This window comes from Penaeus vannamei, chromosome 18 (genome assembly GCF_042767895.1).
Source record: "Penaeus vannamei isolate JL-2024 chromosome 18, ASM4276789v1, whole genome shotgun sequence".
Taxonomy (NCBI): domain Eukaryota; kingdom Metazoa; phylum Arthropoda; class Malacostraca; order Decapoda; family Penaeidae; genus Penaeus; species Penaeus vannamei.
In genome coordinates, this window is record NC_091566.1 from 1,497,401 (window position 1) to 1,519,900 (window position 22,500).

Consider the following 22,500-nt stretch of genomic DNA (forward strand, 5'->3'; position numbering starts at 1 on the left):
CTTTACAAAAAAGATAAAAGACACTCTTATCTATGAGTTTCTCAAACATTCTAAAATGGTTGGTAATACCTTATTGTCCCTATAAGCCACAATTCCTCCTGCATTGCTCCATTGTAAGCTGGCTTTTGGTGAATCAGCATTTGGCTTGTTGTACTTTATCTGAATATTTTTCAACATATCTTCTGAGACATGCTGAAACATAGAAAAGAAATATCATCAATGTATTATTAATCAGTGTGGGTAAATCATTATCAATAATGACTGCTTATGAACATCAAATTTGTCCAAGTTGCATGCTTAAAATCAACAAAAGAGTAATTTCTGTATTGGTTTATCTAGGAAAATTCTCATATCGTTTACATACATTATCTTCAGCTGAACTTAATAACTGTCTGTAGACTACTACACCACCTCCCAAGGCTTGCAGCAGACCATGTGGTGCTGCTGTGTCCCATCGGAAAGTTGAACTCTAAAAGAGAAGCGAAGATTTTTTTGTATCAGATGTGTTTGCTAAAACTCCATATATGAAACAATTTACAAAAGAAAACCCAAAAACATAAAACTTACTTTGGAGCAAACATATGCCACCACTTGACCAAGTGCAACAACAAGAAGTTTATATCCAGCACCAGAAGCATAAACAATGTCAAACTTCTTTCCAAGCATTTCCTGCACTTTTACATCTTCACTTGATGACATCACTATTACAGGACGAGTTGCATCAGAGGCAAGTTTATGGATCTGCATATTGTGGACTTTAACATCATTATAATTGACACTCCAGTAAACTTCCCCATGCCAACTGAAAGGTAGCAAAACAAAATTTCAGCATATGAAGGTTGAAATATTAAATACCCTATATCACTATACACTTTAGGCTAACTAAATAAATTTACAATTTGATGACTATCAAGAGAAAAAATATCACAACATTACAAATCATAACACATGGAGCAATGCCCATGAAATATAAGTAAAGCTATGAAAATTAAATTATCAATCATATCAATCATGAGTAAATATCTGCCAAGGAATATAAATTGTAGAAAAACACATAGTAAAATCAAACAACTAGTCATACTCAGACAACAGTATGTATCATTTTCTTAAGAATAAAGGATACATACCTTTGGTTTTCTTCATCATACACAGCAAAGGGATGATTAACAACACCTCCTATAATTTCACCAGTAAAGCGGTCGTAAAAGCCAATGAGGATAGTCACACTTGGAAGTCCACTGCTGTATATGCTCCCACTCAACTTTCCAATCTCACCTCGAACATATTCACCAGTGGAATCTGAAATAAAACTGGCTTCATTAATCATCTTATTATTCCAACACCTTTACTCTTTATCCCCTTGATAACCCTCAAATCATTCTAATAACTCACACTGTTTTGAAATTAATTTTCAAATAGTGTTAGGTCATGAGGTATACTTGATTATCATTCTAAATATTCAACAACGGGTTAATACACACATAGGTGTAGATCTTACAATAAAAATATTTTGATATTAAAATCCAATTAATATCCAAGGTAATCAGGTAATCCATAAACAGAGAGATGCTATAAAACACACTCCAAGTTCAAATCTATATATTTGTTTCCAAAGGTGCACAGCAGAGCTATTTACAGATCTGGACCTTCTTTTGATATCACAATATACTAATAATAACCCTCATCATCAAAACAAGACTCAAACTGATGTTAGCAAAATGCCCCTTCTTAAAAAGAAATAAACACTGTCTTTCTCCCTTTACACTGACAACTCAAAAAATGCAAAGAAAACTGCTTGCCTCTGATTACTTACCCCTGAGCAACTAGCAATTTAAAAAGTAAGACATGGGTTATATTTTACCCCTAGCCTATGAAATACCCAGAAAAAAGGTCATCAAGGTTTATAATGAATCCTGAGACTGTCACTAGCCTAATACCCTATAAGGAGACAATTATCAAAATTCAATAGAAGTCTCCCTGGACCAAAAGTTCCTCCAAACCAGTTCTTGGCCTTATGGAGGAAGAACTGGCAGATACAAGACCAACCCTGCATCTACTCAATTAACAAAATTCAGCTATGGGATTGACCAGGTTACCACAATGATGTCATAAAGCTGTCACCATAATCAAAAGCTTAATGATACAGGACAACAAAGATTGTATTTGCTCCTACTTCTAGAAAGTACATTATGTTCAATGGTTCTGATGTATAGATGACATTTGATAGTAACTACCTGTTGGACATGTCACACATTTTGTGCGTAACAGATTCACCACTATAAATCTCTGTAGTAAGATGCATACTCAATGAAAAGCCATCGATTTTAAAAGTCTGGTAATGTTCATATAAACTTTTCTGTTGTATTACTTTATCCAATGAAAATAGCACACACTGTATTTTCTTATGTACATAACTGTCAGTAATATGGCCAACAACTTACCAATAGGATCAATCCATATACCCAAGTTATCCAGAGGTATTTTCGGTATCTTGGCTGCTAATGTCGAGTCAGGTTTTACAATAATAGCTGTATGAACAACAGCTGCCAATAGGTCTGCTGCTTCTCTGTTGCCATCTAAAACCTGCAATTGATTATAACCACACAACACTTTATCAATTAAAAATAAAAATTAAGTAATGAAAGGTCTTACAAATACTTCCTCTTGAGGTCTTTCACTTGACAATCCTGTCACATTAGCTTAAAATTCTATATGCTGTAATAGGTATCCTTACAAGCAAAATATTTAATATATAAATGCCAAGGTCTCTTATTCACTGACAATAATTTTAGGATTTTAGGCTGTTCTTTTAAGCTAGGAATAACAATATCCCTATGTAACCACATGATCATATTCATATTCTCACCTTCTCAAGAAGTGTAGCTGTCTCTTCTTTTGTTGCACAAATCTGGACAATAACCCGTTCCCCAAGAGTATTTGTAAATTCAGCACTCTCTTCCCCATGTACATGTTCTCCAAGTGATGGAATCTGTATGATAATGCAAAATTAGAATCTGTATATAAAAAAAACATAGTTATTTAAAACGTACACTATACCAATGATATGAAAAATATGGTAGATAAAAAATACTTCAGCAAACAATAATTTGATAATAATTTCTTGATTCCTTCTTCCAACAATTCAAACTTACACTCTATCATAAAGTGCATATAAATTCTAGAATTAGATATTGTTGTGGACTTACATTTAGTTTGCCTAAAGAAACCCAAGAAAACAAGACTCAACAAATATTCTGTGGATGATTTTGCTAAGTGATAGATGCATGAAGAGTAGATAAGAAGCCTTGTGCTCAAGAAAACTAAAAGCCAATCAAAGCAGAAGCAAAGTTAAACTGAGACCTCCGAGTCTAATCCCAAAAGTAGGAAATTAGGACTTAATGTATGCATACTATTTTTTTTTTCATTACTATTACTATTTTTCCTTAAACAGAACTGAGACTCTTCATTTGCACTTCCCTTCACAAAAATGTGAAATTCAAACACAAATCTACAAATTTCAAAGTATTTTCAAATAACCAATCTGCCATAATTTTGCAAAATATCAATTTCACTTTGAAGTGCCTTTATATCAACCAACCATTTGTGTAACATGATGCCTGAGAGCTTCCTGGATAAGCACATCTGCTAGGGTCTTAAAGTCTTGTGTAAACCTTTGATTCTTCTCCTCTTCTCCTTTCTCCTCGACCAACAAAGAAAAAAGCTTTGGCTCTCTCCGTATTGTCCGAGCAATTTCACCAGCTTTCTCAGAGAAGCTAAGAAGAGTTTCAATGAGTTCCATCTTGACCTATAAGTAAAAAGAAAAAATATGTATAATGATAAAACAATATATTATATTGATCACACTTAACCAAATTGTCATTCTCGAAAGCCATTCCACTCATAAGGCATATTATTAATACAGGATCATCCAACAAGAATTATATATTAAGGGCTAAAAAAAAAGAAAAGGAATAAAAAGGAAATTACCACAGACCTGATAAATAATAAATGCTGTAGGTTCAGTTTGTCACCATTAAAGCCCTTTGCTAGTCTGATCACAAAGAAGCCTTCTAAGTTGAGTCTTCTGACAGACTGCCAGTTAGTATTTGATGTGGCATTATGTTTATGTAAATCCTTTAATAATCAATATTTCAAATTAGGACTGTCAAGTCTTTTGTCTTATGTCTCATAATTTCAGTCCCCTATGCTCCATAACTTAAGTAAGTCTGTATAGCAAAACTTTACTTTTCTTTTTCAATTCAGAAATGCTATTATGCAGACTCCACTCTTGGTTCCATGCATTTTCTTAAGAATCTTATGGAGTATTTATATCAATAGATTACACTGAAGATATTTACTCTATAGAGATAAATATTTTTAGAAAGTTCTTATGGCCCCCCTTGATCTTTAAAACTGAATCCTAAATAAATTAATTAAAATAAATAACTTACTATTCTGGTGTATAGAACTAAATGAATGATAATAAATGAGTTATCTTTCTGGTCTATGGAACTGTTTTATTCAATTAACAGTCAATCAACATTTTCTAAATTGCTCAAGCTGTCAATGCTATTGCAGTACTTGACGAAACTGGGAACTTCTTCCCTTCCTCACTCATTCTCTCACTAGCTTTCCAAACACAAACATCTGTCAGCTAAATATTTGTGTGAAAGACCTTGTATGAAAGTTTCCAGATGTGACAAGGAACTAGAAGCACTCAGGAAGCGCATATCTCTGCCATGGCAATAGGGTCACTGATACAATAAAAATATTCACAATTGAAGAATTACATTAAAATAACCTCTTTCTCATGAACACTGGTGACATCTGTAAATATAACCTACTTGGCCAAGGTAATAGAGGTGACAATAATAATAATACGTACGCCTATTGCTAAGGCAATAGGGGTAATTATGCAATCATTCTTAAAAATCCTGGATCCGGATCAATAACGGGATCACCACCAAAATTTAATGGCACCCAAGTTAGGCTAAGACACTCTCCATAACTTTTTGAGTTACCCTGTTAACCTATGAACAACAACAAAATAATAATAAATAAATAAATAAATAAATAAATAAATAAAAAACAAAGTTACCAAAAACATAACCTCCTTGGTAAAGGTAATTATTTTGAAATAAATCAATTGTGAGCCAATTTTCCCAAAAACACAAAAAACAACCAACATATAACTGACAAATACTTTCAGCAAGATCTATAAGGTAAATATCTAGAACAGGGCTTCTTCCCCTTGGGTTCATAGATTTGGTTTCATGTGTCAAACAAGCAAAACTGTATTGAGATTCTTTACCAATTTCATTTTCTTCATTTGTCTGATTATTTGCATTTAATATTTGGCAAACTTTTCTCAGTATATACCAATTACTCAAATAATATACAGCTATATTTTACTATATATATCTTTTAATATAAGTCTGCATGGTTCTTTCTAAATAATCATTAAAAGAATAAAACTTCCTAACAAACAACTGCCATAGCCTACATACTTTCTGAGCTCTAGTTGTGACTAATAAATTTTCATTACTTATAAAACGAGAACATTAATGCTGCATTCAGAACTCCTCTTCTTGCTCATCCAGACAACTTGTCAGGAGCAGCATGACAACGAGGCTATGTTCGGAACCTCCAAAACCCTTGCTGCCTAGAATGCAACCAGCTCGAAAGTAAAGATTCACTCTTTTATCGTACCGGTGTCTTTATTTAACACACTGCATAGGTTTTGTCGCTCCTTTGATGCACATTTAACTTACCTGCAACTGACAAACACAAAAATATCCTTTGATAACATCAATACAGGGCCTTAAAATTACCCATCAGTATCTTGTGGTTACCTGTAACTGTCATTGTTTACATACAAATGCCATCGTGATGTCATCTCGTCCTGCTCGCCCAGCTTTGCAGGAGGACAAGATGGCCAACTTGTCCAGGATGAGAAAGTAGAGGTTCCAAACCATCAAAACATCTTGTCTGGACAAGCAGGACAAGGAGTTCTGAACGCAGCTTAAGCATAAACTTGTTCCCTATCTGACAATAAATTGTCCGGGTTGTCAACTCTAAGTACATGGTAATTGTTTTCAAGAGTGACTCACAATCCAGAGAGTAATGGTCAAATGCTTCAAAAAAAATGTGGAATCCACTCTTTGAAGAACTAAATCCTCTACTAAGGAATAATACCGCAAAAAAATTCACTGGTATACCAAAATAACATAAGAGCATAAGAACAGTGTATCTTTTAAACTGACAGCCCTAAAATTACATTGAATTCCTACAGTCATGAAGATTCTAGCATAGGAAAATTGTGTCAAGAACTGAAGTGCATTACACAATTTCTTTAAGCATATGGCCATAGGCAAAGTCCCAAAACCAGAGAATCATGAGTATCATGAGAACTCAAACACCCAGCCTAACCTTTCCTACCTTCTATTTATTTGTTCCAACCTATAGAAAACGGACATTAAGAACTGAGGGTGTTGTGGACTTAGTCTCTGAGCAATATGTAACTGACATTTTCATCATGAGGCCACTACAGCTTAACCCATTCGTCCCGGGTGTCACATATATGAGACACAGGGAAAAAATAAACAATGTCGGGCTGCCCGCCAGTGCGATGCTGTCTCGGAGCCGCGCTCCGAGGCAGTAGCGGCGCGCGGCCGGGCGGGTGGACAGACTCCGGGGAAGCTCCGCCCGCCGATTTTGTAGCTGCCCGGATTTTTTTAATTTTGGCTACAAAATGTACCCGGCGTGAGTGGGTTAAACAATATTGGTTCTTATCTTATTTCTTATTCTCTATAAGATGACATGGTCCATCTCCCTCTATCTCCACACATTGCTCTCAGTAACCTGTAACAAGCACATTGACAAAAGTCTATTATAAGTACATTAACAAAAATATACATGGTGGCGATTTGCTGGCTTCTCCTGGAGTGCCAAAGGTGTGTAGGTCATACACACATTACCAATGTTTTTTATTGTGAATACCCATCTACTAGTTTTCATAGAAAGACTATATAATGTTCAATTCTATTATTTCTTAATACAGTCAATTAATTAAACCAAGGGCAAATAATGGATCCATGTGTAACTCTTATTGAATTTCACCTATATCAGTCAGTTAAAAAGTAAGGCTTCCTATTAGTTCAAACGCACAAAATCAGCCTTACTTAGGTAGATGTGACTGATGACTGACGCCTGTAATACGGTGAGTAACATCACACACAGCCTTTCAGCAATGTTAAGTCCCTATGTGATATCAGTAAGCGTGCAATCAATATTCTCTTACCATTGTATCCATCCCCTTCAACACTGCTAAACAGGATCTTGCCTTCCACTTGAAATGAATTATTTATACATTCACGGACAAGATCATGTTTAACAGCACAATGCATATATTCACCTCTACAAAGACAATGTAATTACTATACACCTCTAATCACTACATACACTTGTACAGATTCCGAGTCTCCTCTGCGCCTGACGGAAGCTAAATAAGCCGTGAAATTAAAATTTTCCTCAAGCCTTCTCAGGATCCGGGAGCGAGACTTTGGCGCTGATGGAGGGCGATTTGTTTGTTGTTCTTCCTCCTGCGATCAGCTGGGGATCCAAAATAAAACATCAATCGCAACAACTAATTTTAAATTCATAGCTATTTAAAAAAAACACATTTATTATAGAAAACTACATTGATTCGTTATAAAAAGAATCGGTTTGGGTTAATTTTTCAATCCGTACGTATTTACCGACAGCTGTTAGCGGCCGACAGCTTAACGCTTCGTGTGATTGGTCCGTTTGAGACATTTAAAAAGGGTCGCTGGCGGGCTTAACGTGTGCGTTCTTGTTGCAATTTTGAATGTCAGAGCCTCCCTTCTCGGGTTTTAAGGCTGTAGGCTTTGAAATACACTACGGCCAATGATGTAAGTGTTGTAGGGGTGTTGTTACAGATATTCTCTCTTTATACGGGAAATAACAAATTTGCTGTAGTACATAAGACAGTTATCAATGGCAGAGACACTGGCAGTTCTACGAAATAACAAAATTGTAATTAGAGACTTTGTGCAACACAAGTACTCACGATAATGTTGTATTTGAATCCATAGGAGCGTGAATAGTATGAATGTCACATGAATATATAGCACATGCTAAATTTATGTTCATAAAATAACATGATTAACAAAGGAAAGGGTTAATAGAGAGAACCGGGACTGAGGTTTAATTTGCAACGTGTAATAATCTTCTGTTGAAACTCTTGGTCAATTCGGTTATATTAGCTGTGCGCCCAGGTTATATATGCCTAGGTTTTCACATGAAAGAAGTGCTGGAAGATTCTACTCCGATGGTAATAGCTCAGAGTAATAACCATTAGCTGTTAACAAAGAAACTGCATCTATTTACTTAAGCCAACAGTTGGGAATTTAGCCCCTAACCCCCAACCAGTCACTGTGGACTCGAGTCGTCTTTTCCAGTGGTTAGAGGAATCGAGCAGGTGGTACACATTTATCGAGCTGCCAGGTGCATTCCTCCTACCTCGGTTATTTTCATGCATATTCGTACTTATACTGGATATCTATAATACAGTACAACCATAATAGAAGATATCATCTAGGATACTATATTCTAAAATTCTATGTACCCCGCAAAAAAAAATTAACAAGTACAATAAAACAACTAGTTGCCAACTACGACTATTCCCACTATGCCACAGAAGTGGGCGGAGCTAAACAACAGGTCTTGCTTCCAATTACAAGACAGCTTTTGGTGTCGTGTTGCGTGACACCCAAATTACCACTGGTAAAGATGGCATTAGTCTGTGCAGTAGTTTCGTGAGTTATTTTCCCTAGCTCTGATATTTTTCGCCTACCAAGATTATTTCTTATATCTCTGTGTAGTTTATATCTATTATTTAAGTCGTGTTATTAGATTTTCCACATCTTTGTGTAGTCATCATGTCACAGTTACTAAACTATCAAGAAAACCACATAAAAGTGCTACAATTCATGGTTCATCTATAGGTTGAAGATATTCTTGTAGAAGACTAAAGGTTGTAGTCATTTATACAAGAAATAATCTCCAGACACAAATAGTAATGCCATAGATATAAGAAAAACATCGTGAAAACTGCATCCCCCTGCCTAATTCTACTCAGTACTCCCGAGTTTCAGCTCTCCCTTGCCATGTATACCAAGGTGAAGAATGTGTTCAGTTGCTTCAACTTAGTGTTGAATAAGTTTTGTGACATGGAGTTCAGGAGTTTTTGACAACTGCATACACACTGTAAAGAATTATGTAATTCATCTGTAAATATTCTTTGCTAACAAGTGATATGTGTACCTGGATTTTATATTTACATTTACATTATAAATTTGTTTGTTTAATGCATACCTCTCTCCCTCTCTCTCTTTCTCTTTCCACCCCCCTAACACACAGGCTGTACGTTCATACATACAAAAATATACTGCAGCTTCACTCGGGAGACGGTAACTATTACTGGGTCCCAACCATTGATATACAAAGTCAAGCTTACTACTGCTACTGCTGTCAGGTCTTCTCAACTCTGAGAGGGCAGTCACCTCCACCTTTAGCTATTTCATTTCTTTTGATAGTGGTAGCAAAGAGTGGATGTTCCTTGCCCCCATTAAGACCGTTTAAGTTTAACTTCAGTCAGTCTATTCAGAGTGAGCACCACCACTATCATCCTTCTCAGCATTGCCCCAAGTAAGGCGGGCAGTATGCTACAGGGTTCACTGTCCGCATTCAGGGTTCCCTGAGACTGCCCCTCATGCTTCACACTGGGTTGACACCTGGATTGTATGCTGAACTGGATTCACCTATTCCCGAATCAAAGCCTGGTAGTTTGGGAGTTCACTGTTATACCACACAGTATTGCTTAAGTGCAAGGAAAGCTAGCCCTGACCTTATGACATTTAGTGTTGCATCTTCCCCAGCAGTCCTCTAATACTTTGATTCATGATTTATGGTATGGAAGAGGGAAAAAAAGAAGAGGAGGGAGGGGGATGTTATAAATAATGTATTTCTCAGCTTATAATCTATTCTAAGACCATTTTCTTTTCAGAGATTACAAACACTTTTGCAGCAAACATGAGCCGGGCAATAGATCGATTGTCATATCTACATGCCAGTGACTATGAGTGAGTTGATGTTTCTTATTTTCTGTTTGGACATTGTTTCAAGTTTTCTCTCCAGTTTTTCTAATCTCTTTACAAAAATCTAACTCTGATGAAATCTCCTCAGAGTCTTCTTTCCCTCAGTAGAATATGTATGTAGACTTTGTTACTCTAGAGTCCATACTGATCAGTTTTGATATTGCATATGTGATACAGGATAGGCCTAATCCTAGAAAAGCTTTCATGATCATATACACCTTCACCTCTTTTGCCAAAGGGACATAGGCCACAACAGTTGCTTGGCACATTATCACTAGGTTTCAGTAACTTCATCAGTTAGTGACGAATGTCAGAAGAAAATTTAATAGAATTTCATGAGTTATTAGTTTTATGTTCTGTTCCCCTTGTATTGTATGCTTTTCTAAAACTGGTTTCTACCCCTACCTTTCCCCATAGGATTTATATAACAAAACACAATTAAGAATTCTTATATATATTCTTACGTTCCTTTTATTTGAAGAAGCAAGTTTCTGATTTCATTACATGGTCATTCTTCAATTACAGGTTTGTACCAGACTTGGCAAGTACGTTTGATCCATGTAAGAATCTGAATGATGTCTTCCAATCCATCCCTATTGAGGAGGTTGATGTCGAGAATCTCAAAGTTTACCTGAGAGTAAGACCAAGTCTGCGTGATGAACAACAAGCAAATGAGGTATGAAAGTTTATTTTATTTATCAAATCTGTTCCTGCCTTCTTTGCTTGTATTTTCTCTCTCTCTCTCTCTCTCTCTCTCTCTCTCTCTCTCTCTCTCTCTCTCTCTCTCTCTCTCTCTCTCTCTCTCTCTCTCTCTCTCTCTCTCTCTCTCTCTCTCTCTCTCTCTCTCTCTCTCTCTCTCCCTCCCTCCCTCCCTCCCTCCCTCCCTCCCTCCCTCCCTCCCTCCCTCCCTCCCTCCCTCCCTCCCTCCCTCCCCCCCCCCCCCCCCCCCCCCCTCTCTCTCTCTCTCTCTCTCTCTCTCTCTCTCTCTCTCTCTCTCTCTCTCTCTCTCTCTCTCTCTCTCTCTCTCTCTCTCTCTCTCTCTCTCTCTCTCTCTCTCTCTCTCTCTCTCTCTCTCTCTCTCTCTCTCTCTCTCTCTCTCTCTCTCTCTCTCTCTCTCTCTCTCTCTCTCTCAATCTTGCTCTCTCCCTCACCCCATCCCCCTCCCTCCCTCTTTCTCTCTCGCTCTTGCTCTCTCCCTCTCTTCTCGCTCTTTCTCTCTCCAAATTTTATCAGGACTACCAGCCACTCAACGAAGGGAAAAAGAGAAAGGTCTGAGGTATGTGTTTTGGAATCTCTCTCTCACTCACTCTCTCAAATTCAACTAGGATTAGATTTAATAAAAAGGCTTACAAGGCTGCATATTGCCCAGGGCCGATCTATAGTATTTTTCCCTTTTTACAGGATACGCATGTTGATATATTGGACAACCACAGCATCATCCTTACAGCCCCTGCTTCCTCAAACACTTTCAAGAATAGCACAAATGGCATTACAAAACTCAGTCAAAAGTAAGTTCATTACTGTAGACATTGTAGTAAAGAAAAATACATTTAGAAACATTATTAACCCACTGCCACTGGGGATGGCATGTACACACCTGTCATGTCCACTGTGAGTTTAGCTTATTAATTGTCTTTACACATAGATGGTCTACCACTTGTGTGATGGTTTCTCTTTTTGTAGAGTAATTGGAGTGGATGAGAGTTCCCATTGTTATGGCTGGTTGTTGTGAGTGAGGTGGAGGTCTGCAGGGGAGCCAAAGAGGCTCCCCAGTTCAGTAAGGACTGGGCAGTCCTTGTTGCTACTGCTGCAGAGGTTGCTCTGGAGGATCATGAGTTGGTGATCTCAGTTCCAGATCCCAAAGTTTAAGTATTCTTGAGCTGTGTCAGCTAACCAGGAATGAGGGGAGCTTGTGGTCAAATCAGAGAACCATAAGGTGTCCATGGTCGACTAGTCAGGTCTTGGCAATTAGTTGCAAGAAGTGCCTACTGGTGAGAGAGCAAGGATAAGGCTGTTGGACCTGTGTGACCCAGCTTGAGAAGTATGGAGTCCAGCTGAATTATGCAAGTTGTGGGTCATGGCTGTTACATGTACTCCCCCTCCAGTGAGTGAGCCAAGTGACAAGTGAAATGCCATGATGTGTCACTCCGAGCACCAGTGTGGTCTTAGTAGTGAGTCATGAGAAGCACCTGCTGGTGAGAGAGCAAGGACGTGGCTACTAGTAGTACCTACTTAGTACTAGTACTAGTACCAGCTATCTCACCCATTTACCCCTTTCCTTGATTTTCAGAAATATTTTCTTTTATTTTGTAGCACTTAGTAATGGCAATAGCATTTTGCTAATCATAATGTTTATAATGATAATAACAGGATTGATAATGATAGCATTAGTAAAACAAAAAGGGAGAGAATTCAGGTGAGATCACATGGTCTACTAACTGACTAATTTGTGGCTAAACACCTATGGAGCCATCTTTGTGTACAGGCATTTCACAAAACAAGAGTACAATGAACACTAAACTTTCCCAGTGGCATGGGGTTAGATATACATATTCATATATCATATGTTTTTACACCCACAAATACATGTCCATATTCTTTGGCAAATCTTATATTAGGAAGCTAGTTAATGTGCATAACAGTCAGTATACTGATCTGAAGCTTGTATTTGAATTGCTTAGTTTTGTTTGTTGTTTTTAGAATTTACTTCCATGATTCTTTAAATGTGTATAATTATATCAAGATATCTAGGTAATAAATATGCTTCTCTACATGAAAGTGTGTGCTTGATTTTGAATATGAAAAATAGTTTGTTTCATTGCTGTGTGAATGAGAAATGCATAATAGATTGCAGTGAAGCATTTTAGCCTTTTGATTTTTTATATCTCATTTCAGGTTCACATTTTCTCAAATCTATGGGCCAACCATAAACCAGAAAGAGTTATTTAATGGATCCACCTTAGGACTAGTGAAGGATTTTATAAATGGACAAAATTGTTTACTGTTCACTTATGGAGCAACAAACTCAGGGAAAACGTTTACTGTACAGGGTAAGAATCTGATGTAATGAACAAAACTTGGTTTCATAGAATATTACATTATTTTTTACTTTAATTTTATTTTATGTTCCCATTAAAAGATAAGTTTGATATCAAATTATATAAATGCTAAAGTTTTGAGAAAAAAATGTTGACTGGAATACAGTACAAAGAATTACTAAAACTTTTTTATCACCATCTAAACTTAGTTTCTGATTTCTTAATTACCAAAAGAGGATTTATGTAGTACTTAAATATACATTGTGCATTTGATTTTCTCCTCCCTCTTCAGGTGTTGATATAAATTAATACTGGGTTCAGAAATACTGTAGCATATTTTTTAAAGTATCAAAACAATTAGTTAAAAAGGAGATCATATTATATGTTCTGTGTGTTCACACATTTAGCTAGAAGGTATTCACAGAAGATATACCTTCTGTAACATAGAAAATGTAATTTAACAAATATGGCCTTCTTTCTAGGTACACCTAATGATGCTGGTATTTTACCTCGTGCTCTTGAGGTGCTTTTCAACACAGTAGGGGAGCAGCAGTATGAAGCTAATGACCTCAAACCGCGCTATTTTTGTGGTGTGTCGCGCCTCGAAGAAAGTGATATCAAAAAGGAAGAAGAGAAGAAAGAGAGAATCTTCAAGATAACTTCTGATCTAGGCTCAACTTTCTCTCAGTCAACAATGGTTATTATTATTGTGCATGTGACAGTTATGGATATAACTAAATTATGGTCAGAATTGGATGAAATGTGTCGTGAAATATCTGTTTACCAGTAGAATGAGAATGCTTAAAATTAACTTTTATTAAGATGTATATGTAGAGGATATTTTTATTTTGCAGAATGTAATTCTGTAATTGATTTTTTCAGAGCCTTTCAAAAATTTCCTTTGGAGACTGCTCTCTAAATACCTCAGATCCATCAGCAGCCAGCGATATTAGTAGAGGTGAGATTCAATATTAGATTCAAAACACCTTTTCACAATTTGTCATATAAATTAGGAGATCTTTCTCCAAAAATCAGACTTCATTTTCTACCAAAATTAGTATTTGTAAATGAACATGTATTTGAAAATTTTATATGGTTTCTACTTTCAGATTGCCTCAGTCAAAAGCAAAATTATATCTAGATACTAATTGTCATTGTTCCTATTATTTGTTTCCTGTTTTTTCCAGTTTCATCTGTCATTGATAACCGATGTCAGGATGATACAGCTCTTGAGGTGGACAATTCAGAAAACACTGTGTATGCTATTTTTGTCTCATTTGCTGAGATTTATAATGAATATATCTATGACTTGTTAGAGAAAATGCCAACGTGCAAAAAGAATAAACGTAACCCACTAATGTTGGGAGAAGATAGGAATAGTGCCATTTATGTAAAAGGTAAGAAAAGTTGTATAAAAATCTATTCTTTTTGTATTGATTACCATTTGAATGAAGTAGTCAGTAGTATGAGACATTTTCACTTTTAAAAGTATTAAGTTGTAATGTGTGATTTTAATAGGCCTACAGGAAGTGAGAGTCCGAAGTGCTGAGGAGGCCTGGAAACTTTTAGAGATTGGTCGCCAAAACCTTCACTTTGCTGCAACCAGACTAAACCATAATTCATCTCGTTCACATTGCATCTTCACAATTAAGCTGATCAGGATGGCTGATTCCCAGAATCCTCATGTTGCGAGGGTGTCAATGTAAGTTCTGTGATTTTGAATATTTGATAGAATTATAGTATTCATGCCTCTCATATCATGCTCATAGAATATTTTGGGTAACTGTATTCTGTATTTTTAGGTTGTCAATGTGTGACCTTGCTGGTGCAGAGCGGGCAGGAAAGACGCATGGAAGCCATGACCGCCTAAAGGAGGCAGGAAACATTAACTCCTCTCTCCTTGTGCTAAGTCGGTGTATTGAGGCTTTAAGGTATGGTTTTCCGATAGTCGACTTGTTTATAGTGTGTGTGTATGTTTAAGTGTACAAAGGTTATTCATAAGTCTCATAGAAATTCATCTTGATATTCTAATATCAAATTGTGTGAGATTATGAAACTTTCATTAGTTAATTTAAAACTTCCACTATGACTAACTCAAGCCAGCTAAACATCTTTCAGTCATGTTCGTGTACATCTTTAGTGTTACTGTAAAAACAGATGGGGACTCAGCAAGGCTTCTATCCGCTGATTCCCAAAACTGGTCTATCAGTGGGTCATATATTCATAACAGTATTTAGAAACACAATGAACTGTGATGAAACTAAAATTATCAGTGAGACCCTGAGATCAAGAATTGGAGAGGGAAAGGTAGAAGGGATGGAAGAGGTAATAGGGGAAGAGGAAGGAGGAGCAAGTGAAAGACAAATAGATTTCAACTTTTTCTTTCTTTCTTTTTTCCATCTTTCTTTTCTTTTATTTTTTTCTTACTTTCATTCTGTCTTTATTGTTGTTAGGAAAGGCCTCATTTCCTGTGAAAAGGACTTCCCTTCCCCTTTTGTCATTGAACACCCACATTATGTGAGGATTAGCAAAATTAACAGATTAGCACATTGTTGAAGCCTAAGCATTCTCTCATTTTTCCTACATTTTCAATGTGTTCATGGTTTTGTCATTACTGTATAGAGAATTTTGGAAGGTTACCGACAGGTGAATGTCAGGGAGATCAGTAGGGCTCTCTTGTAATCATTTCACGCTACGCAAATGCATCCGGACACACTGGATGACAGGCATTGTATGTATTGTATTGCAAGGCTCAGTTTATTGTTGCATTTTATGAATAGGGATATGAACCTGTAACACAAACTTTTGTTATACATGTCAGATCTGTTTCATTTCACATATACGGTAGCCAGAACTAAGTAATATGAAAATGGCATCCTCATATTCTGTTGACAATGATAATGAAGTAGAAGAAAGAATGAAGTAGTGATTATAGAAATATATGCACAGTTTGCTTGATTTATTGGTAATGGGTGACGTCTTTCATGATTAATATTTCCAGACATCTAGTGGTATTTTATCACATCACAAGTCTACATCCGGGATGACATCTCATGCCCACTAATATATACCTGTCATTGCCATACTTTACCCAAAAACTGACTTAGCATTTTGTTGTTAGAGAAATGTTGCTTACAGGCGAAACCAGATGCAGAAAGGTAACAAGAAGCGTGAGGTCCCCGTCCCATACCGTGACAGCAAATTGACACGGCTATTTCAGAGTTTTTTCCTCGGACGGGGAAAAGCTGCAATGATTGTGAACATCTCAAAAACTCCTCTTCTTTTTGATGAGACTCTTCAGGTCTTGAAATTTTCTGCTATTGCTAAACAGGTATGGGTAAAGAATAATAATTGTTATACTAATTATATTGACAGTATTGCAAGCCATCCTGTACCTGTTGTCATTGTTTACAACTTTTGTTATATTTCCATACAACAGGTAGCAATCAGCCAAGCTAAGGAATCAGAGTGCCAGGTTAAAATACCTAAACGCAACAGTCACTTTTCAAAGTTCATTCGCCAGTCCTTCAATAGTTCAGGACGCTTATCTGTTCCATGGGCAAAAGATGAAGGAGAAGTGACCTTTGGAGAAAGGTAATTTTTATTCTACTCAGAATTTATAGTTTTTCTCTCATCTCAAAAGAAATATCAAATAGTTTCTTACATTTTGAATACCGTGATAGTATTATTGGAAGTACACTTTTTCTTCTATTAAGGATTTTTAAGCAATGACTTTGTTGTTCATCTTCTTGACCTTTTTTCCAGTGAAAAGGGAGATGATGAAGTCATGGAGACAGTCAAGGAAGAGGAAGAGGATGAGGATGAAAGATATGAGGTAGGATGATAAAGCATACATAATGTGGCAATATAACGTTAATTAATTATCCTCAAAAGCCTCTTTCCATTTTAGTGCATCATCATCTACATTACTTTCTGGTATAAGATATCTAGGTATATGTAAATAATCTAAGGTGATGTAGCTGCATCAAGTACATCAGCTGTGGTAAACATAAACACGGGGTGACGATGGTTGTGCTGTAACTGGCGAGGGAACAACCATTATACTATAACTAAGGAAATATGTATATATGTATGTTTCCTCCCTCTCTTTCTATCTTCTTCTTCTTCTTCTTCTTCTTCTTCTTCGAGAACTGAGTGATATATGAAGGTAAAACCAACTACTGTAACTCAGGACTACATTTTTTAATGTCAAGTAGATAAGTGGTTCTGAAAAGGAGAAAAAGTGCACTCATATTTTATGATCAAGAAATGTCTTTGTTTTCAACTGACCTAGTACAAATTAATGATGGCCTAATTCAGATCACTTTGAAAACCATCAGCACAGGAGGCTTAGTGTAAGATTCAGCCTGTAACTTCATTTGATGAAAGTGAAAATATTGTAGTCCTTGTAAGTGTTAATGTATTTATAAAATAGTTAACCAAGTAATTTATATCTATATTACAGGCACTGGTACAACTCATTTCCAGCTTAAAGGATGAACTGATGAAAGAGCACAAAGAAAAGGTGGAAATGGAAGAGCGCATAAGAGAGGAACTTTGCGCAGAGTTTTCCCAGCAGCTCGTAGAGATTGAAAACAGTTGGAGGTGAGACTTACTTTTTTATTTTTTATTTTTATTTTTTTATTTTTTTATTTTATTTTTTTTTTTATTATTATTATTATTTTTTTTTTTTTTTTTCTTTTTTTTTCTTTCTTTCTTTCTCAGTCCCTACATATGAATATATGCATACATACATATAGGGCAATGAGGTAGACAAACAGGGTTTCAAGTTTATTAGCAGAGATTTCAAAGATGTCTAAATCGTTATCAGTGCTGTAACAAATCACCTAAATTTAAAAAAGGAGGTAGGTAGACAATAGAATAAGTGGTTCATGTTTTAGATGCAGCTAAATGTTGATGAGTAAGATAAATCTACAAAAACATGCAACATAAACGTAATACAATCAATTCCATGTTCGTAATATAAACATTTATAGGCATTATGTAATTACATACAAGGTGTGAAATGTACAAAATGAATTCAGAATATTTTAGAATTACCAATATGTGTGCTGTCGGTGAAGGAAAGCCTGTTGGGTTAACGGCGTTCCCGCATATCCGTAAATAATTTTCTTGAAATTTAAGGCCTTAAAGTGTCTTAAATTTAGCCAAGGCACATCTTTATCTCCATAAATGTACATATATCTGTTATCAACGGATGCTGTTGTGATTCACTCACTTGCAAATCTCTACATGGGTTAATTGGAAATCATTTGTCAACAACATTGGACCTTGCTGATCAACGCAGACATTTAATAATGATAAATAAATAAATCATTCTGGAGCGCAATCAATCTAAGAAGCTGTATAAAACTCATGTCAGGGTGAATATATTTTGGTTACTGACACAAGAAGTAGACCAATACATATGCATATATATTTGTATATGTGTGTGTGTGTGTAGAGAGAGAGAGAGAGATGTATGTATGTATTTATGAATATATATATGTATGTATGTATAAATATATATATATATATATATATATATATATATATATATATATATATATATGTATGTATGTATGTATGTATGTATGTATGCATAAATATATATGTATGTATGTATAAATATATATGTATGTATGTATAAATATATATATATATGTATGTATGTGTATGTGTGTATATATGTATGTGTATGTATAATACTGGGAACTTGAACCAGGTCTTTGCCCATGGTGGGGATTCAAAATACTCTGGGTGGGGGGAATCTATGCCCTTAACAAGTAGTTTCTGTTTAAGCCGATAGCATATTAACCCAGTGCCGATGGGTAAAAATGTTTGGCAAGCTGACGTAATAACAGGATTGTTGGCGCACATTGGAAGTTTCCCCTGTTTACGCCTGGCTTGATCGGTAAATTGCGAGCAACATATAGCATTTAAAAGTTTTATTTTTCTGTAACTTATAGAAATATTAACATTTTGAAGTTTTACCTTCATTATAGGTGCCATTGCCTAATATCTACTATCAGAGAAAAACAAATTCCGTCCGATGAGCCAGTGGCGCGGGAATGGGCATAATATGATGGCATCCATGTTTCAGTCCACAATAGCCATGGCATATATGTACATGCCACCCATCAGCTACGGGTTAATACCTTGGCTGCATGAGTGAGCCAGGATTTGTCTGCAAACAGGTCATAGTCTTGCTATAAGTGTCTGAGTGCTTTCTGTCTCATGTATGTGTTATGGGGTGCCTGGATGACCTTTGAAAGGAACTATGCTGCCATTAGATCAATTTGGGAGTCCAGGGGCAGAAAGTTTGCTTCTATGAGGAGGTCTGCCTGGGGGCACCCAGAATGATCCTGGCAGCTTCACTTTAGTCTGTCGCCAGTTTTTCTTTTAGTTTTGGCCTGGTAGCAATGAGGGTGACAAGCATAGCCCAAAATAGTATTGATGGCTTGTACATAGAATGCTCTTAGTACTTTGTGTCCTACTCCTGTGTCTCCCCCACTCATTGCTTTTGTGACAGATAGTCTTGCCTTACTTCAGTCAACCATGTACTGCATCTCCTTGGAGAAGGAATGTTTGTGGTCAACCCATACCCCAAGGTATTGACAGACCTGAACCTACTCTAGCTCCATTTTCAGGACTTATATGCATTAAATCACAGAACCATGTGCTTTGATTTGGCTGCAGAAATCTTTAGTCCTGTCCTTGACTACTCCTCAGACACAAGGTCCAGACAGTGCTGGTCTCTTCTCAGGTACTGTCAATCAGTGGAGGTGATTGCAAGATTGTCTACATAAGAGGTGATCTTACAGCCTTCTAGAAACAATGTTGAGGATGCAGGACATAAGGCTCTTGAAGAGGGTTGGACTGAGGACCCTACCCTGTGGCATTCTTTTTTCTAGTGGCATGTGCTGTGGCCTTGGATTCTGATTCTAGCTGATCAGTTCCTGAAATAGTCACCTATCCAAGAGTTTACCTGTGATTCCCTTGTATCGATATATAGATATTTATGTATGTATGTATGCTTGTGTGTGTATGTATGTATTTATAATGCACACTATCATTCAAACATAAATTCATTGACTTAATACAGCAATATTAGATACAGGAAAACAGAAAACTGAAGATTTCTTTTTGCTTCCTCTAGTCAACGCCTGAAGAATCAGCAGGCCCGATCTGAAGAACTTACAGACTACAGGATCAATGCACTTATGAAATCCGCCAAGAAAATTAACAGCCGAAAGCGTGTCCGCCCAGAAGATGATCCAGATGAGGAGTACGTGTCTTCAATACTGCTCCATCGAGAGGAACAAAAAGTCCAAGTCAGTAATAGAATGTACTTTTTCTGTTTATATGTTGTGTTAGTTTAGACAGGTAATTTGGAAATTATATGTTTTGTGTTTTATACTTTCAGAACTTTAATCTAATGGTACACAGTCACTTACATTTAAAAGTTCACTATGAGAATCCGCATCACAAGTCAAACATTTATGTAATGATATACAAATCAGTTCCGTAGATTACCCTATTGTATGGAGTACCATTTAATTTACAAATGTAAGTTATCTCGTCATATATTATGAGTTGAAAAATAGTAAACCAAATTCTGCCTATATTTGTGGAGTGATTTCCATTTATTGTGTAATATCCAAAGAGTAAGGTTTGTGACATTTATTTCATCTTTTATAATAGCTTATCTTTCAAAGAGACTCATTAATCCTGTTGTTGAAAACTAAATGACTGAACTATTATGAAAAAATGTTTCATGTGTAATTTGTTTTAATTGTTTCTGCTGTAATATATGAAACCAGGGTAGAAAATATCAAACTCAACAATGTTTCCTCTAATTGTTAATAATTTTAGAAATCATGCCAATTACTTTTTCGTATATATGATTGAAGGAACAAGCAACATACATAGAAGAGTTGGAAACCGAGAAAAAACTCATGGCAGATGAAGTTGAGGCATTGAAGACTTCACAAAAGAAAACAAGTGAATTGCTGATAAGATCCCAAGAGGAGAACTCCAGGTTGACTTTCCAGCTTGCACAGCTTACTGCCAGCTTTGACAAAGTTAATAAAGAATTGGTAAGTTGGATATGGAGATGTTTCATGGTTTGCTAGATACATACCACAGGTAGGTGGTGTGTATGCATGTATGTAAAAAGAAAATAATAATAATAATAATAAGTTTTATTCAGAATATGTATTGCATTGTATTGAAATCTGTATTTTGAAAACTCAAACTTGGCTAAAGAAAGCTATGATAGAAAATGTAGTTTTATGTAAAATATGTGTACATGGAGAATAAATCATAGATATTTAAGTGCAAAATACATTAAAGAGATGAATTATTGGTGAGGCCAATAAGAGGTATGTAGATTGGAGAGAGAGAAAGAAGCAAGAAAGAAAAGGAAATAAAACAATATTAGAGTTCAGATTGGGAAGGCAAGCATTAGTACCATTTATATAAAAATTGACTGTAAACTTTACAATTTCAGGAAGCATCGCGGAAACTGAGCATGACCATCACTACAGAGAATTTAGTCGTAGAAGAATTGAAGCGAAGGGTTGAGGAAAACAAGACATTGATCGCAGAACAGGATGAAGAAATTAAGGTAGATAATTTTATTATTATCTTTTTTTCACTGTTTTCTGTATCATAGAAATACTCTTCCTTGACATCATAAAACACCTTTTAGATGTATACATATGTGTGTGTTTTTGTGTGTGTGTGTGTGTGTCCCCTACCCTAATAGTTTTAGTTTTTAGTTTTGTTTATCTTTTTCCAGGATTTAAAGGAGATGCTTATAGAATGTGCAGAAGAGTTCACAGCAAAGCAGCAGGAATGTTCCACTCTTGCAAAGTCTCTTGAAATGAGTGAAAACACCCTTGCCAAGCAGGTATGTAGTAACACTCTTTTTCAGTCAGATTGCAAGTATGGAATTTGCTTTGGAATTTCAGTTTTGAAAGTAAAAAGAAAAAAAGAGAAAAAAAAGATTGCAAATATAAAAAGGGATAGAATAGTGATATTAATGATTTAGGATAATTATTTTTGAAAATAGCTGAGAAGCTACAGGATTAATGCATGCAGCTGAAGACCAGGATAATTGGTCACCCAGTATGTGAGTTTGAATCCAGCCCAGGATTCAAAGGAATTTGAATACTCACTGTTACTCAGAGTAACAATCTTTAACTGCCAAAACCAAAATCCTTTGAAAAAAAGGCACTGTCCTAGCCCTTGCAAGGGAGTTTGTAATGTAAAACAGAGTC

At 36.1% G+C, this 22,500-nt stretch overlaps 2 protein-coding genes across 6 annotated transcripts in view; one reads left to right on the forward strand and one right to left on the reverse strand.

Annotated features, from left to right (window-relative positions):
- Nucleotides 1-7,596, reverse strand: part of Ipp (inositol polyphosphate 1-phosphatase) — a 14,026-nt gene extending 6,430 nt beyond the window's left edge. Inside the window, exons 1-8 of one of the 3 annotated variants that reach the window (XM_070132649.1) lie at nucleotides 7,462-7,596; nucleotides 3,599-3,805; nucleotides 2,867-2,989; nucleotides 2,442-2,583; nucleotides 1,128-1,299; nucleotides 568-802; nucleotides 365-469; nucleotides 70-192 (exon numbers count right to left, since the gene is read on the reverse strand). In XM_070132649.1, the coding sequence (XP_069988750.1) occupies nucleotides 70-192; nucleotides 365-469; nucleotides 568-802; nucleotides 1,128-1,299; nucleotides 2,442-2,583; nucleotides 2,867-2,989; nucleotides 3,599-3,799 (1,101 nt within the window). In that variant the 5' untranslated portion in view covers nucleotides 3,800-3,805; nucleotides 7,462-7,596. Of the gene's footprint in view, nucleotides 193-364; nucleotides 470-567; nucleotides 803-1,127; nucleotides 1,300-2,441; nucleotides 2,584-2,866; nucleotides 2,990-3,598; nucleotides 3,806-7,300; nucleotides 7,342-7,461 lie in introns of those variants that run through there. The other 2 variants (XM_070132648.1, XM_070132650.1) reach the window with 2 other exon arrangements.
- LOC113813435 (kinesin-like protein KIF20B) overlaps nucleotides 1-22,500 on the forward strand; it is a 64,207-nt gene that overhangs the window by 28,944 nt on the left and 12,763 nt on the right. For 2 of the 3 annotated variants that reach the window (XM_070132645.1, XM_070132647.1), the window contains exons 1-18: nucleotides 7,806-7,931; nucleotides 10,088-10,163; nucleotides 10,704-10,854; nucleotides 11,580-11,686; nucleotides 13,074-13,228; nucleotides 13,699-13,913; nucleotides 14,099-14,174; nucleotides 14,404-14,613; nucleotides 14,735-14,918; nucleotides 15,019-15,147; nucleotides 16,355-16,547; nucleotides 16,656-16,810; nucleotides 16,982-17,051; nucleotides 17,682-17,821; nucleotides 20,376-20,550; nucleotides 21,130-21,315; nucleotides 21,729-21,845; nucleotides 22,020-22,130. In XM_070132645.1, the coding sequence (XP_069988746.1) occupies nucleotides 10,114-10,163; nucleotides 10,704-10,854; nucleotides 11,580-11,686; nucleotides 13,074-13,228; nucleotides 13,699-13,913; nucleotides 14,099-14,174; nucleotides 14,404-14,613; nucleotides 14,735-14,918; nucleotides 15,019-15,147; nucleotides 16,355-16,547; nucleotides 16,656-16,810; nucleotides 16,982-17,051; nucleotides 17,682-17,821; nucleotides 20,376-20,550; nucleotides 21,130-21,315; nucleotides 21,729-21,845; nucleotides 22,020-22,130 (2,424 nt within the window). In that variant the 5' untranslated portion in view covers nucleotides 7,806-7,931; nucleotides 10,088-10,113. Of the gene's footprint in view, nucleotides 1-7,805; nucleotides 7,932-10,087; nucleotides 10,164-10,703; nucleotides 10,855-11,579; nucleotides 11,687-13,073; nucleotides 13,229-13,698; nucleotides 13,914-14,098; nucleotides 14,175-14,403; nucleotides 14,614-14,734; nucleotides 14,919-15,018; nucleotides 15,148-16,354; nucleotides 16,548-16,655; nucleotides 16,811-16,981; nucleotides 17,052-17,681; nucleotides 17,822-20,375; nucleotides 20,551-21,129; nucleotides 21,316-21,728; nucleotides 21,846-22,019; nucleotides 22,131-22,500 lie in introns of those variants that run through there. The other variant, XM_070132646.1, reaches the window with a different exon arrangement.